Source organism: Sciurus vulgaris, assembly GCF_902686455.1.
Source record: "Sciurus vulgaris genome assembly, chromosome: 9".
Classification (NCBI taxonomy): domain Eukaryota; kingdom Metazoa; phylum Chordata; class Mammalia; order Rodentia; family Sciuridae; genus Sciurus; species Sciurus vulgaris.
In genome coordinates, this window is record NC_136469.1 from 29,576,703 (window position 1) to 29,591,834 (window position 15,132).

A 15,132-nucleotide genomic window follows, 5' to 3' on the forward strand; every position below is an offset into this window, starting at 1 on the left:
TCCACGTCTTTGTTCATAAGTTTCCTTTCATCCTTCCTACCTGGCCTGAAGAGGCTACCCATCCAGGGAGAGTGGGGAGGATATTGTTTTGTCAAGGGCAGCTGATAGCTGTGTTCCTCTGCCGAAATCTCCAAAGCAACTCCCTTTATAGGAGAACATGGTTAGTTAGCATTTATTTTGCTTGTTTATTGTATTTCAAAGTTAAAAAGTCAACATTATATTGTTGACAGTTTAGAAAAAAAATTGAGGAACTTGTCATCCCTTTGAACACAAAAGCTATGATTATTTCCCCATAATTCTTTTCACTCCTTTTTCACCTATATATTTTTGACATATTTCATAATTATGGATCTCACGCACATAACTGGCTTTTTTTCATGTAAATGCGACTACAGTTTTTCATTTTGTTCAAATAGTCTTCATAATAATAAGCCAAGGAATTCAGGTATCTCAGTTTGCATGACCATACTGTTTTCTTTGATATTTAGGATGCTGTAATTTTTAACTGTTATAAATGAGCATCTTCAAACATCTTCTTTCATAGTTTAGCCCTTTCATTTTATGAGAGAGAGAGACAGGAACACACACACAGACACACACCACATTTATCTTACTGTGGGCAGTGGCTCCTGCGTTTTGGGTGATGACTTGGTCAAATCAGTGGTGCTATGTTTTTGTGATTGTGATAAGCTCAGATAGATAACGGATGTTCGGTTTGCTTACAGGTTGTGAAAATCTTGGAAAAGCACGACCCCTTGAAGAACACCCAGGCAAAATATGGGTCCATCCCCCCGGATGAGGCCAGTGCCGTGCAGAACTATGTGGAACACATGCTCTTCTTGCTAATTGAGGAGCAAGCCAAGGATGCGGCAATGGGGCCGATTCTGGAATTTGTGGTCTCTGAGAACATCATGGAGAAGCTCTTCCTGTGGAGCTTGAGACGGGAGTTTACCGATGAGACTAAAATGGAGCAGCTGAAGATGTACGAGATGTTGGTCACCCAGTCGCACCAGCCCCTGCTGCACCACAAGCCCATCCTGAAGCCTCTGATGATGTTGCTGAGCTCCTGTTCGGGCACGGCCACCCCCGCCGTGGAGGGGAAGCTGGTGGTCCTGCTCAATCAGCTCTGTTGCATCCTTGCCAAAGATCCCTCCATCCTGGAACTCTTTTTCCACACTAGTGAGGACCAAGGGGCTGCCAACTTCCTCATCTTCTCCCTTCTGATCCCCTTCATTCATCGAGAGGGGACGGTGGGCCAACAGGCACGGGATGCTCTGCTGTTTATCATGTCTCTCTCGGCCGAGAACAGCATGGTGGCCCATCACATCGTGGAGAACACCTACTTTTGTCCAGTAAGTCCCACTCCTTGGCATGTTTTCCTGCCACTCCCCTGTCTCTCTCCTGTGCTAATGATAAATACTTTTTATTTATTTTTTTCCCCTCAAGTTGTACCTCCTATGGGAAGATGTTTAGAGGAAATCTTTGGAGGGAGCAGGGAAATCTAAGTTGAGATGCTATTTGGCTGAGCAGTGTCAGCTCAAAATAAGCCAACAGAGGAAACTAGAAGTGCTTCCATTTCTGGTTATTTTTATTGGATTGGGAACAATTTTAGTTTTTTTTCCCTAAGAACATATCCTCAGAGATGGGCAAAACCTGCACTTTCTAAATTCTTAGCTTTTCAGGTTGATTTTGCTCCAGTGAATCAAAGCATGTGGTAGGACCCCTCTCAGTGGGTTTCACACATTAATTTATTTCTCAACAAGATAATGACTGTTAATTATAGATCTGAAGCATTGATTTTATTTAAAAATGAATACATACTTGCAGATCCGATAACAAGAAATGCTCTGATTAGTTTCTTATTCCACGGTATGGTGAGACATAGAGTACAAGGTTCTTTACAGGTATTGGAGTAGCTCAGGCCCAGTCAGTTCAGAAAGTGGTGGAGTTTCTGGAACTCATGGGGGGTCTTAGGGCTCTGAATATTTTTTGGCGTTGGTGCTTCTTTGGAAAGGGGATAAATGGCAGCTTTCTAGATTTGTGCCTCCTGTTGATTGGGCAACAGCTGTCAGTACTTTCCTATTTGGGTAAATACTAAGTATTTACCCAAAAGAGTTCAGTGAACATTTCCATTTTAGTTCCATTGTCTATTATTATTATTACTAGTGCTGTGGATTGAACCCAGGGGCACTTTACCACTGAACTACATCCGTAGCCCTTTTTATTTTTTGAGACAGGGTCTTGCTAAATTGCTGAGACTAACCTTGAACCTGTGATTCTCCTGCCTCAGCCTCCCAACTTGCTGGACTTATAGGCATGTGTCACTGCACCTGACCCACTGTCTGTTCTTTTTACCAGTCTTTATAAACTATATTGCCAGAGATGTGGAATAGTGTGTAAGGCCATTAGTGAATTTTGTTAGAATAGGTCAGACAAATTAGGTAGGTTAGAATCATTGTTAATTATACTCTCTGGGTGGTTTTGACCAGGGCGGTTCGCTCCCTAGAGGGCATTTAGAAATGAATGTGGGGTGTGTTTGGTTGCTTGTCATAGGAAGGTAAGGTGGTAGGGAGGTGGTTCAACTGGCATTTGGTGTGCAGGAGCCACACCAGCCAGACCAAGTGCTGGGAAGAATGTGGAACAACAGGAACTCATTAATTACTTGTGGGAATGCAAAATGGTACAGCCACTCTAGAAGACAGTTGTGCTGTGTTTTGCAAAATTGAACAGATATTTAACCATATGATACATCAATTGCACCCCTTGGTATTTACCCAAAAGAGTTAAAATTTATGTCCTCACAAAAACCTGCACATGGTACAATAAAATGATCAGTTTTTCCAAATATGGGCATGGTGAAGGATGAACAGGTGAAGCACACAGGGCTTTTTAGGGCAGCAGAAGTACTCTGTGTGGTACTGGCATGGTAGACACATGCCATCACACATGTGTCCAGACCCAGAGTGCACAGCACCATGAGTGAACCCTAACTTGAATGGTGGGCTCTGGGTGGCTCTGAGTTGTCAGGGTAGGGTACCACTCTGGTGGGGGTGTTGATAGTGGGGAGGCTGTGCGTGAGCAGGGAGTGGGAGGCACATGGGACATCTCTGTGCTTTCTGGTCAGCTTTACTGCAAACCTTAAGCTGCTGTAAAGAGTCTTAAGGAAAGGGCAGGGGTTGTTGGGCAGGTGGTGAGGGAATACTAGCAGGTTTGGTGTTGGCTTTATTTGAGTTGTTGTTTCCAGTAGTTCTGCTGTTGAAGGAGAGCAGGCATTGTAACAAATCATCAGAATATTCAGGTGGTTCACTTGATAAGTATGCAAAAGGCAATTTTAAAAGTCAACATTTACAAAAGCAAGACAATCAAAAAGTATCTCAAAATAAATCTAATAATATAGGAAAGGCCTATATAGAGAAAATTATAAAACCTTATCAAAGGGCATTAAAAAATGTAAATAAATGGAAAGCTCTATCATTCATTGATAATGTATAATACAACATTCCTGTAAAAACAATTTGTGAAAGTTAATGCAATTTGTGTTTTACAACAATAATATAGAAAAATAAAATTCTGAAAATTTGGGAAAATACTAAAATGAACACTGTATGTATACACATCACCTAAGTTCAAATTTGTTAATACTCTGGCATTCATTGGTGTATTTTCATCTGTGCTTTCATTTATTTTGCTGTGCCATTTAAAATTAACTTTCAGACTCAAATCATTTAGTATGTATTTCCTACAAATGACATTCTCTTGTATAAGCACAGTACTGTTATTGTACCTGAGAAAATTATACAACTCCTTAATATGATCTAATATTCCATCCCCCATTGTACCCATGTCTCTTTAGCCTCTGATAATATACAGCAGCCTGCCACTTTTCTTCCCCCCAGTGAAGACTTCTTAAGGGACCAGCCATCGTCTTACAGAACATCCCACATCCTGGGTTTGGCGTTTCTTGTGTAGTCTTACCTGCCCCTCTCCTCTGTATTTTTGCAAATCAAAGTTAGTCCCTGTGCCCGATTAAATCAGGTGAAGTATTTTTGGAGGAGTACTCGACAGGTGTATGCTCGCCGTGTTCTTGCTGCCTTACAGCAAGGGGCCTGGGTCAGGCTGTCCCACCGCGGTGACGCTCGGTTGGCTAAGGTGGTGACTTGCTGTGTCTCTACGGTACAAAGGAACGATTTTCCCTTTGTAGGCGTAGTTTGTGTGGTGTTAGTGATATCTGAATTAAAACCCAGGAAGAGTTTTCTTTTCTATGGAATGTGACAAATGGACATTAGAAATCACAAACATTCAGGGACCAAGAGTAGCAGAGATAATCATGCACGAGGGCAACAGTGATAGCCTGCAGTTTGGGGCTGCTCTCATGTGCTAGGTAGCGTCCTCAGTGCGCCCCGTGTATTAACTCAGTGACGCCTCACGGCTGTAGGTTCTGGTGTCTTTCCCTTTTTTATAGAGGAAGACGTTGAGGCAACACCCACGTGGCTAGTAAGATAGAGTCAGGGTTTGGACGTGGGCATTGTGACTCAAGAACCCATATGCATAAACAATAAAATCTCAAGACATCTCACAGAGTATCCATCCATAAAGAAAAGGTTGGAATCAAGAACAAAAACAGAGTGGGAGAAAATAACTGCAATGAAGGTAACTACAAGTGGTTGGTACCCATAATATATAAAAATATTTGTAATGTAACAAATTAGGAAGAAAAAAATGAAACAACCCATTTGAAAACTGAGCAGCCACCTGGAGCCCCTTACAGTCGCTCCTGAGCAAAGGATGTGAATGGATGTCCCTTGAGAAGACACCAAAGCCAGTGACACATGAGAGCATGCTCATCTTCCTTGGAGTCAGGGAAGTGCAAATTGAACCTGTAAGAAGACATAGACCAATGCTGAGCATCGAGGTTAACTGTGAGACATCTACTAACGAGCGACTTTTATGACTACAAATTAGTATTATAATTTAAGAAAGCAGTGTAACGATATTTAGTAAAATTTAATATTTACATACCCTGTGACCCTGCACCTTATGGGTATCTGCCCAAGAAAACTCTAGCACATGTTATAACAGTGATTTGAAGAAGAGAGAAATAGATGAAAGGAAGGATAAACAAACGGGGTTATTCGTATATCAATGTGATGCTATTCAGCATTCAGAATGAATCACGTGTTTTAGCGTGTAAACTGCATCTACACGTGTGAAGACCAGAAAATCTAGACATGTTGAGTAAAATGAGTAAGTAGCTAAAGGTTCCATGTAGTATGTTGGCTTTTACATAAAATTTATATTGTTTTAAAACACAAAATCATAATGCCTACTATTTTTTTGGATCTATATGTATATACAGTAAAATTACAAAAACAAGCACAGAAAAATATTTACTAAGTTCAAGACTGTAGTTGCTTTTGGGGGATTAGAGTAGGGTTTGGTTCTATTTGTAATGTTTGGTTTACTTTATTTTTTGGTGCTGGGGATTGAACCCAGGTCCTTGCATGTGTTAAGCACACACATACTCTGCCGCTACAGTACTCTCACAGCCTGCGATGTTTTATTAATAGAGTGCTATGAAAAAAATGCCACAAAATGTTAAAAATCTAGTCTTAGGAATGGGTTTTAATCCTATTATGTTTTGTATATTTGTAACTTTTCATAATTTAAAAATCAAAATATATTGGGACAAGAGTGGGGCATGTTTTTAATGTTCAGATTTCCACTAACTGTGTTACCGGCAGATTTCACTGAGTGATTGTTGCTTTTATAAAAACGTGTTTCACAACGTCGTACAGTCCATTAAAGTTGGAGGGAAAACAACCTCTCCAGCTGACCTTGTTTGCTAGGATGGAAGACGAGCTTCGTTGTGTTAAGTTGCCCCTCAGGATAGATCCCATAATCTCTTTTGTGCCCAGTTTTCTATAATTACATCTGACAACATAATTAAAATAAAGGCCCCTTTATGTTGAAGATAAAAGCACACTCTATTACCCATCCAGCTAAGGGCCACAGTTGACAAAAAGCTTTCTCTAATTAGTATGATTGTCAGAGTGTGTTAGGATCAGGCTGTTGGGAGGTAATGACTCTTTGAGGAAATTGGACCCCTTTTGGAAGCTCGTAGCTGATAGGGAGAGCTGACTGGTTCTGCTGCTGTTTATCTGGAGATGTGCTTTCCCAAGAAAACCAGGAGAATAAGAATACTCAAGAGAACAATTTGGTGCCAACAAATGCTTGGGGACTGAATGACCCTATCACTTTTTTTTTTTTTTTTTTTTTTTTTAAACATCAAATATTGATAGTTAAGCCCATGCCATTTGTTGGCCAATGTGGAAAACAGCCTCGTATACATAAATCAAGAAATGCAAATCGAAGTAAGTGACCTTTAGGTACACAGCCGCAGGTAGAAAGTTATTTATCCTATATCCAAAATTTATGAGGCTTTTTATTTTTGGAAGTTGTAGCAAATGGTCTCTACCAGGTGTTTTGCTGCCAGCTTCAGACTCCAGCCATCTGCTGAAAATCTTTGTTTTTGCTAGAATTAACTGGGTACCATTAGCTGTTTAGAGATGGAAGTCGCTCGACTTGTTCAGTGCCCTGTGTCTGTCCTCTTCCCTGTCATCCTTCCATTACTGTGTGGAAACATCACTATGGAAACATTGCTATGCGCAAACCTTTTGGCTAATCTGGTCACATGCATTATTTCCTTTAATCCTTGCAAGAACTCAGTGAGGAAACTGAGATTTAGAGGGCTTTAATAACTGCCTGTCAATTGCAGAATCTGTCTCAAAACCACGTTAGTCTTTTCCTAAAACCCGTGGTCTCAGCACTGACCATACCGCCCTGCTGCCAGGGATCCTGTTGCCTTTTGTCTGCTTTTGCCTGTGTGGTTTTACGTGGCCATTAGTTTCTTTTAAGGATACTCTTGGGGGGAGATAAATGAAAAGTATTGAGTTAATACTTATTGTGTTGGGAATAAATACAGTGTTTCACTGTTTTTTTTTGTGTGTGTGTGTGTTCTGAGTCAAAGGCTAAAATAGTGGATGGGTTTTATTTTTAATTAGCTATTATGTATGAATATTTGAATTTTTTATAATTCCATTTTTAAGTTAAAAAACTTGACAGTAAATAGATGGTGGTTTTAAGTCCTCGAACCTGGAAACTGCCCAGAACCTGTGGTGGCCTCTGCTTTTTCCAGTTCTCTTTCCCCAGCACTATGAATCCCTCAGGGTGGCATTCAGTTCATCCGTCCTGTGTTCTTTAGTTGGTGGGTGGTCGTTTCCTTCTCGCCTGCTCTGACTATGCCCTGCTCCGACTGTGCCCTGCTCCTTCCCCCGAGCACACCTTGCCTATGCCAGGCCCGCAGGCGGTGTTCTGGAACCATGCGTGATCTGGGTGAATGAATCCCAACTCCAGGCAAAGCCCCAGAAGGGAGGCTATAAATAGCAGTAAAGATGTGGAATCCCTTCTCAAGACTACAGAATTCTCTATTCTGCAGAACATCTCTTTCCGTGTATCTTTGCCACTCTAAAGAAGATAGCGGGCTGTCACCTGCCCCACCTGGTAGTGGCAGGAGCATGGCAGGACTGCCCACCCAGCTGTCACTTCTGTGCAGGTGTGTCCTGCAGAAGCGTCCCTCCGTCTGGACAGGCTTCCTTCTGCACGCCTCTCAGCCATGCCCTTTTTAGAATACTCATTTAAAAAAGTGAGTATTAGGTATGTGTTATTTTTAATTACTGTCACTGATGTATGTAATTTGAAAATTAATGTTGCTGTAATTATATTGATATACTGAATAGTTATTCCCAGCTTTTTAGTCAGACAAATTAAGCCTGTCTTTATGAATTCATCTTCAAAGCCTCAAAGTGGTTAAGAAATCAGGAGTACGCAGAATTAAAGCCTTTGTTCTGTGGTTAATTTAGCATGAGTTAGCAAATGTAATTGATTTTAAAACGTGGCATCAAGATTAGATTTCTCTTCAAGGAGAACTTTTGGGCTCTGTTCTCTTTTGCCAGAGGTTTCTAATTTACAACAGGCAACTCATCTGGGTCACATTCAAAATCAGAATTAAAGGGATTTGTTTGGGTATGTTGACAAGGAGCTAAGTATTTTAAATAGGTGACATTTTCCTTTGGGACCACAAATGCCCTAATTTTGAAAAAGAGATAAAGCTGCTATCTTGCTTACTAGTGCATTTTCTGTACTTACTGTAGTACCTGGCCTCAAGTTAAGTGCTCGGTATTTTGTTTGTTTGTTTTAAATGTGTGAGTGAATAGATGAGTGAATAAAGGTTACTAGGAAGTGGAACAGAGAAATGTATATAATCTCTGATTTCTCCAGTATTGGGATGGTTCAACCATTTCTCTCCCTGACCTTTATTCTGCACTGTGGATCCTATACCGTGTCCCTTACCCTTCCCAGTCCCTCTGGCGGCTTCATCTGGTTTCTCTGGGCAGAGACCTCCCAGGTCTGTACTCTTATTGTTATGTTTGGAGTGTTCCTCCTGGGAAGGACTGACACTCAGCATCCTTGGCAGATCGTTCATGCTTCTGATGTGAACTGTACTGAACAGGTCAGATTGGGTGAGCAGGGGGATTCAGAAAGTGCCTTGGGCCAGCACTAGGAAAAGGAGAGGCCACCACAGGCCTGTAAAAGTCATTTCTTTCTAGGTTAGTGCACCTAGGCCCATGTCTTCCTTCTGTCTTTCTGTTTCTAGTGTCAACCTCTGTGGGCTATTTTGTATCTCTTCTGTCTAAATCTCCCTTTCCTTCTCTCTGGGGTGTGTATGACTTGAGGTGCCCTCTACATCTGGGCTTCAGATGGCCATCTGTAGCCCAGAGCACTCCTCCAAGCATCTGACCCACTGTCCCTGGGGCTCTCCATCCTGGCCTGTGCACCCCTGCAGGATCTGGTGCTTAATTACCCTGCTGTTTCTGCCTGCCTGTAACTATGCTCAGACAGCACTGCGCTTCTCCACGGCCTGGAGGACACCATCTTTTCTTCCTCCTCTGAGTTTTTGTGCATATTGTTTCCTCTGCTTGGAACACACTTCCTTCTGCCACTCTTCTTCTGGCTGAATCGACTTATTTTTCAGCAGCCTGGGCATCAGTTCTTCAGAGAACCTTCTCCGCCCCTCTGGTTAAGACGGTTGGCACACCCACACATCACACATTTCTGAGCATTCCGACACTCTCATGATTCCCCACTTGGCTCTCAGTAGGCTGTGAGATCAATGAGCATGTCTCCTTTCCTCTCTGGGCCTAACACAGGATATTTCCTTGAATGTTTTCATCCCGTTTGGTTTCTTCATAACCTGAGGTTCTGTGCGAGAGCTGTGCCTTTTGGAGTTGACTTCCTTGCCTCCAGTCTATTCCCAATTGGGATGTCTCAGGTGCTGCCTTGCTACCATCACCTTCCAGTCCTGTGCAGTTAGCTCATTGTTTTCTCTGTCCTCATACTCCGTAAGATAAAATCAGCAAGCTCTCAGCAAAGTGTGTTCCTTTTCTTCATCTCTGTCTCTATTAAAGGCATTACCATTTTCCTAATGACCAAGTTGGATAACATGACAGTTTGAAGTTCCCACTCACCCTCACTTACCAAGCCCAAATATCGTCAGTTGGATTTTTGGATCAGGACAGGGAGGAAGAAAACCACTGGCGCACTGGATTCACAGTATCTGATGTGTTGGCTTGGTGGCAGAGCACTTGCCAAGAGGCCCTGGTTCCGTCCCCAGCACTGCATAAAGAAAAACCAACAGATGTCATGTTTAGGTCACCCTCCTGTATAGCCACCTTACACGTGAGTCTTAAATTAATTTCTCCCTTTTCCTCCTCTGCTGCTTCGGTGTGGACCCACGTCAGCTCCGTTTGAACTCTTGTTGTCACATCTAACTGATCCCACCCTCCAGCTCTTTCTCCTTCCCATTGTTGGTGAAGATGAGCTGAGATAATATGTGCAAAAGTGCTTTGTAACTTGAAAACGTGTGTCAGTCATGTCCTTTAGCTTGCAAGGACCTGCAAGGAATCCTTCTTGTAAGGCTCCCTGGGGTTCCCACCTGTGGGACTTTCTGTCCTGGGCCCCCAACCCAAGGCTTACCGCCGGTATTCGTGTTCAGTGTGTTGTACTGCACCATCTTGTTTGTGAGGTTGTCCCTTTCCTGAGTTTCTTGGGGGCAGGAGTCCTTTTTATTGATCTGTTTACCCCTCTCACTTCTCTCACCCCCAGCCCAGCATGGTGCCTGGCACCCACGTGTGCAGTGGCCCCATAGCTCTGGTCCTTCCCTGCCGTCTCCACCTGCTGAATACTCCCTCTGCCAGCTGGTCCGCTGCCACCTTGCTCTTTAAAGTTTAGTCTTTGGCCTAGAAAATAGGTACCATCCGGGACTTCTCGTGGCAGCTTGGAACTTTGGAAAAGACCGTTCTGTTTTTATTTCTGCACACAGGTGCTCGCCACCGGGCTCAGTGGGCTCTACTCTTCCCTGCCTACCAAGCTGGAGGAGAAGGGCGAGGAGTGGCACTGCCTGCTGAAGGACGACTGGCTCCCGCTGCCGCCCCTGGTGCAGTTCATGAACTCCCTGGAGTTCTGCAACGCCGTCATACAGGTGCAGCCCCGCGGCCCCCTCGGATCTGGGCGCATGCTCACGGAGCATGGGCGCCTTACTTTAAGCCCACCCGCTGCTCTGGAATGAGCAAAAGTGTTAGTTTTGTAGGTTTCTGGGAAGTTTCAATTGAGGAAAAAATGAGTAGATTATCTCCTCTGTAGATTGTGTTAATTCTGTTTTGATTATCCACTTACCCATCAAAAATAAGTTCAGTGCCTGACTCATTAAATAGATATTTTTAGACTTTTAAGTATTTCAAATTATAACACTTTTTACTTCAAGGTCTTCTTGGGAGTCTACAAAGGAAAACACTTTATTTTGCTTAATGGTGCATACCACATAAAGAATATTGTTATCCCAATTGAATTTAGAAGAAGTTAACCATCTTCTTAGCAACACAAATTAAATTTGCTTTGAAATTGGCCTGCTTAGGGGAAAAAAAACAGCCACTGAACTCTTGTATATTTGGCTTCTTGATTAGATTTTTACCTTTGGATTCCTTGTTACCATTTTCAATAAAAATCAGATTTTATATATATTTAAGGATGTAGTAGATTTTCATAAAAATGTTTTACTTTTATACAGCATAAATGTTGCCTCAATTCTGGATTTATTAAGAAATCGGTTTCTTTATGGTGATTGGAAGGTGAAAAATGTTAAGTTATAATCTGTTTATCTACCAAATAAAGAAATAGCTTCTGGAAGAAAATGCAAGCAAATTACTTTCGTTCCATTTCGTTTTTATTGTTAAGTCAAAGAAGGTTTTATTTATATATAAGATAAATGGATCACTTGTCTAGAATTGCTTTTCCCTTTTCCCTTTTACTATTATTTTTTGGAGAGGTAAAACTAATGGGCATGGCAAAGAATAGGGAACTTATGTATTTCATAGTATATTTTGGAATTGAAGCCATAAGTATGTGTTTTTTGTTTGTTTGTTTTGTGGTGCTTGGAACTGAACCCAGGGCCTTGTGCCTGCTGATAAGCACACTACCACTGAGCTTCATCCCCAGCCTGCCAAGTGCTTTTAAGAATTTTTCGTTGGGGATTCTACTGTAAAGGTTAGTTATTGTAGATATTGGTAAAGGGTTATTCATGCTGAATATATTTTGAAAATCAAATATGGAAAGTGTTGTACTTCCAATGTTTTCTGGTTTTGAACATTGTCTTTTTTTAATGAAAATATATTTTTAAATTTTTTCATATTTATTTATTTTTTATGTGGTGCTGAGGCTTGAACCCAGTGCCTCACACATGCTAGGCAAGTGCTCTACCACTGAGCTACAGCTGCATCCCTTGAAAATATTTTTCCAAATTCCTTCCTCTCTAGCATAAATGACTACCAGAAAATGTAACTTCAAAATGAGAAAATTCTTTCTGCTAGCAAAATAAGTATATTTAATTATCTGTTTGACAGTATGTCTTTTTAAATTAGTTACAAGTTGAGATGGGCTCTAGAGGAGTTAAGGGGCAAGATTTATACTTACCAGTTGTTAATTTTAGTTTATGAATCCTATATATATATTCCATTTATTGTCTCACTCTTTTTTAAATTTTCCTAAATTGACTCTTTAAAATTACCATTGTTTTAAATTTAAAAGTCCAGTTTCAGCTAAACTATTTATACTGGTTTAAACCATTGGAAAAAACCCACATAGCAGTGTGAAGTCTGAATTATTCTTTAAACACTGGCTAACTGGCCAGAATTGGGATTTCATTTTGCATTCAGCATGTATACAGAAACATTTGATTTTAAGTCCTAAAGATTGAACTTTTTCACGACTGCCTGCCTTTGTCCCAGGTGGCCCACCCCTTGATTCGCAATCAGCTTGTCAATTACATCTACAACGGATTCCTGGTGCCCGTCTTGGCTCCTGCTCTTCACAAGGTCAGTGATTGGCTCATGGAATCTTCTGTCTGTTTTATTATAAACTGATGAACACCGAGGAGGGTAAACACGGTGTAATTGGCTCCATGGTGGCCTGAACCCATTTGCCTTCCGTTGCATCTACACTTCTCAGCAATGTCAAACACAGGGTCTTAAAAATAGCCCTGGCGTTGGAAGTGGTGGAGCACAGCCTTGTGGACGTCAAGTAAAGGTCGTCAGTCTAGAGGAGCGTCAGAAGGTGGCCTTGCTCTTGTGCCTGTTCAGTGTGGGACAGAGGCTGCTTGGACCCTGTAAGCTCTCCACTGAGGCCAAGTCTTTCACAGTGGACATGAGTTGCCTGGGGAGGGGCAGTGGTTGCCCACGTGTCGTGGATTTGCTGTCTTCTTAATAGAACATGATTTTCTATTATAACAATTTTGTGGTAGCAAAAATTAAAGTGAAGCCAAGTTAAGGTCCCATCAAGGCTGGCTGGCTCATTAGTGCAGCTCTGAATTCCTTATGACTCTCATTTATATAATAAATCAACTGATATCTTTTCCATTGTGAGCTGTTACGAGACACCCATGGACCTAGAATTCTAATTTTTTTTTTTCTCTTTGCCAAGTGAAGAGACTTGTGTAGTATTTAGTTCATAGGATTTTTGTCAGGTTCTGGAATTACCACTGTAGTAGGAAGAGAAGCCAGGAGCAGCTCGTAGATTGTTTTGATGAAATGCTCATCTTTCTACCTGCTGGAGTCCATGTTATGGGCTCTTATTTTACAGAAGCCAGAATACCTGACTGCGGCCTTGCTTCGCGTGCCAAGGGGTTTCTGACGTAGAGCGCAGGGTCTTGATGGCGGACGTTTCTCTCTTACCAAGTTCAGTGTCTTTGAGTCTTGAGGCCCTGTTTTCCAAAACAAATAGAGAACTTGATCTGACTAGGATTTTTGTGTTGTTTCTAGGTTCAAGAGATAATCTTGGATGTGGTTTAGATATCAAAGCACTGAGATTTTTAGTGGTTTATGGGCACAAAGGGACCAAGTCTGTGAAATTGGATCTATCTTGGAAAAATATAAGCAATATCTTTGGAAAATACAAATGTTGCATTTGTTTTGATGTTGTCTTTCTGTTAGTCGGTATTGGGTCATTTGGGGGATGGGGCTAGTGTATGGCCCTGAAGGTCTCTGAGCCTCAGTGTGGAGGTGCTTTCTGTGTCAGAGGAATACGGCAGTGCTGTTGGAATTCTTTGCAGTAATTACCCGTATGCTGTCCCACACGGTTGGACTTTCTTTCTCATTATTCCTGTCCTTTTTCCTCATTGACCTATTGACAAAATAATTACTATAATAGTGACAATTATTATAATTACTATTTGTTTAGGACAATTTGTGCTATTATAATTAGCATGTTTTAATGTTACAAATAATGACAACTCTCTTAGTGCTAATCAGCGGAGTCCCATAAAATGTTTGATAGACATGTTCATTGCATAATGTTACATCAGGTTAAACATATTCCTCCGACATCTTCTCATTTATCGTTTCTTTATAGGGAAAACTCTCAAAATCCTTTCTGCTCGCTCTTTGAAATGTACAGTTCATTATTGTTATCCATGGCCACCTCCCGCGCAGTAGCACACCACGACTTCTCTGCTCTTGGCTGATTGTAACTCAGTACAGTGACAAGTCCTCATCCACAGCTGAGGAGGAGCTCCACCTCACAGCGCCACGGGGAGGGTCTTACTGGCCACACCCACTGCCCTTCTTCACTGCACTCAGCACAGACCCACCCCCTCGGTCACTGTGCTGCTGCCTGCACAGGAGCATGCTTGCTTCTGGGGGCAAGGTTTCCATGAGTCCTGTTCACTGAGTATCTCCAGTGCAGAGCACAGAACCTTAGCCCAGGGTTGAAAAAACAACACGTAAATGAAATATTTCTTCAAGTGCCAACAGAGCGCTGGCCCCTGGTACCTTCCCGGGACAGTGGTTTGTAAAAGACTAATAGCTAACTCACATTTTACATAGCACTTTATATTTTAGCTGATATTATTCTCAATTATGCATAATTAAAATATGAGTATTTTAAAACTGTGAAGCTAATACTTTTATTGGGAAAAAAAATTCCCCCAAAACCTAGAGCCAATAATGATTATAGAAAATGAATGAAATTGTATTGGATTTGAATTTGCAGCTCCCTAATTAAGATTCTTCAACTTCTATCCATGCAGACAGTTTCTCCCAGGGCTATTTGAGCACCTTGGGAGAACAAAGACTGAATTTTTTCCCTCCTTAATTAATTTTTTCTTCCTGTCCTCCATTTTTCTGTTTGTTTGTGGTTTATCATTTAGAATTAAAAAGGAAAGCACGCCACCTTCCATGAGTGGCAGGACAGGGAGAGGAACAAATGCCCCGAACCAGGTGACTCTTGAGGGGTCCCCGGAGGGGAGCAACTATAGCCCGTCTCCTGCATCCTCTCCTTGGACGCCTAGAAGTCTGGGCTCCTGTCCACTGCTGACATGTGAACCTTCATTGTCCTGAATAAATCTGCTTTGTGCACTCAGGTCCCTCATTTGTACTTAACGTATTCGTGACCTATCATTGGCCAGACAGGTGACAGTGAACTCATTCTGTCTCAAATAATGTAAATAACTTCACATTTAAAAATGTT

The 15,132-nt window shown here is 41.8% G+C and overlaps 1 protein-coding gene across 6 annotated transcripts in view; it reads left to right on the forward strand.

Annotated features, from left to right (window-relative positions):
• The window catches only part of FHIP1A (FHF complex subunit HOOK interacting protein 1A), a 294,902-nt gene that overhangs the window by 210,297 nt on the left and 69,473 nt on the right, over nucleotides 1–15,132 (forward strand). For 4 of the 6 annotated variants that reach the window (XM_079154187.1, XM_079154186.1, XM_079154191.1 and 1 more), the window contains 3 exons: nucleotides 726–1,352; nucleotides 10,439–10,597; nucleotides 12,399–12,485. In XM_079154187.1, coding sequence (XP_079010313.1) covers nucleotides 726–1,352; nucleotides 10,439–10,597; nucleotides 12,399–12,485 — 873 coding nt within the window. The remainder of the gene's footprint in view (nucleotides 1–725; nucleotides 1,353–10,438; nucleotides 10,598–12,398; nucleotides 12,486–15,132) is intronic. The other 2 variants (XM_079154189.1, XM_079154190.1) reach the window with 2 other exon arrangements.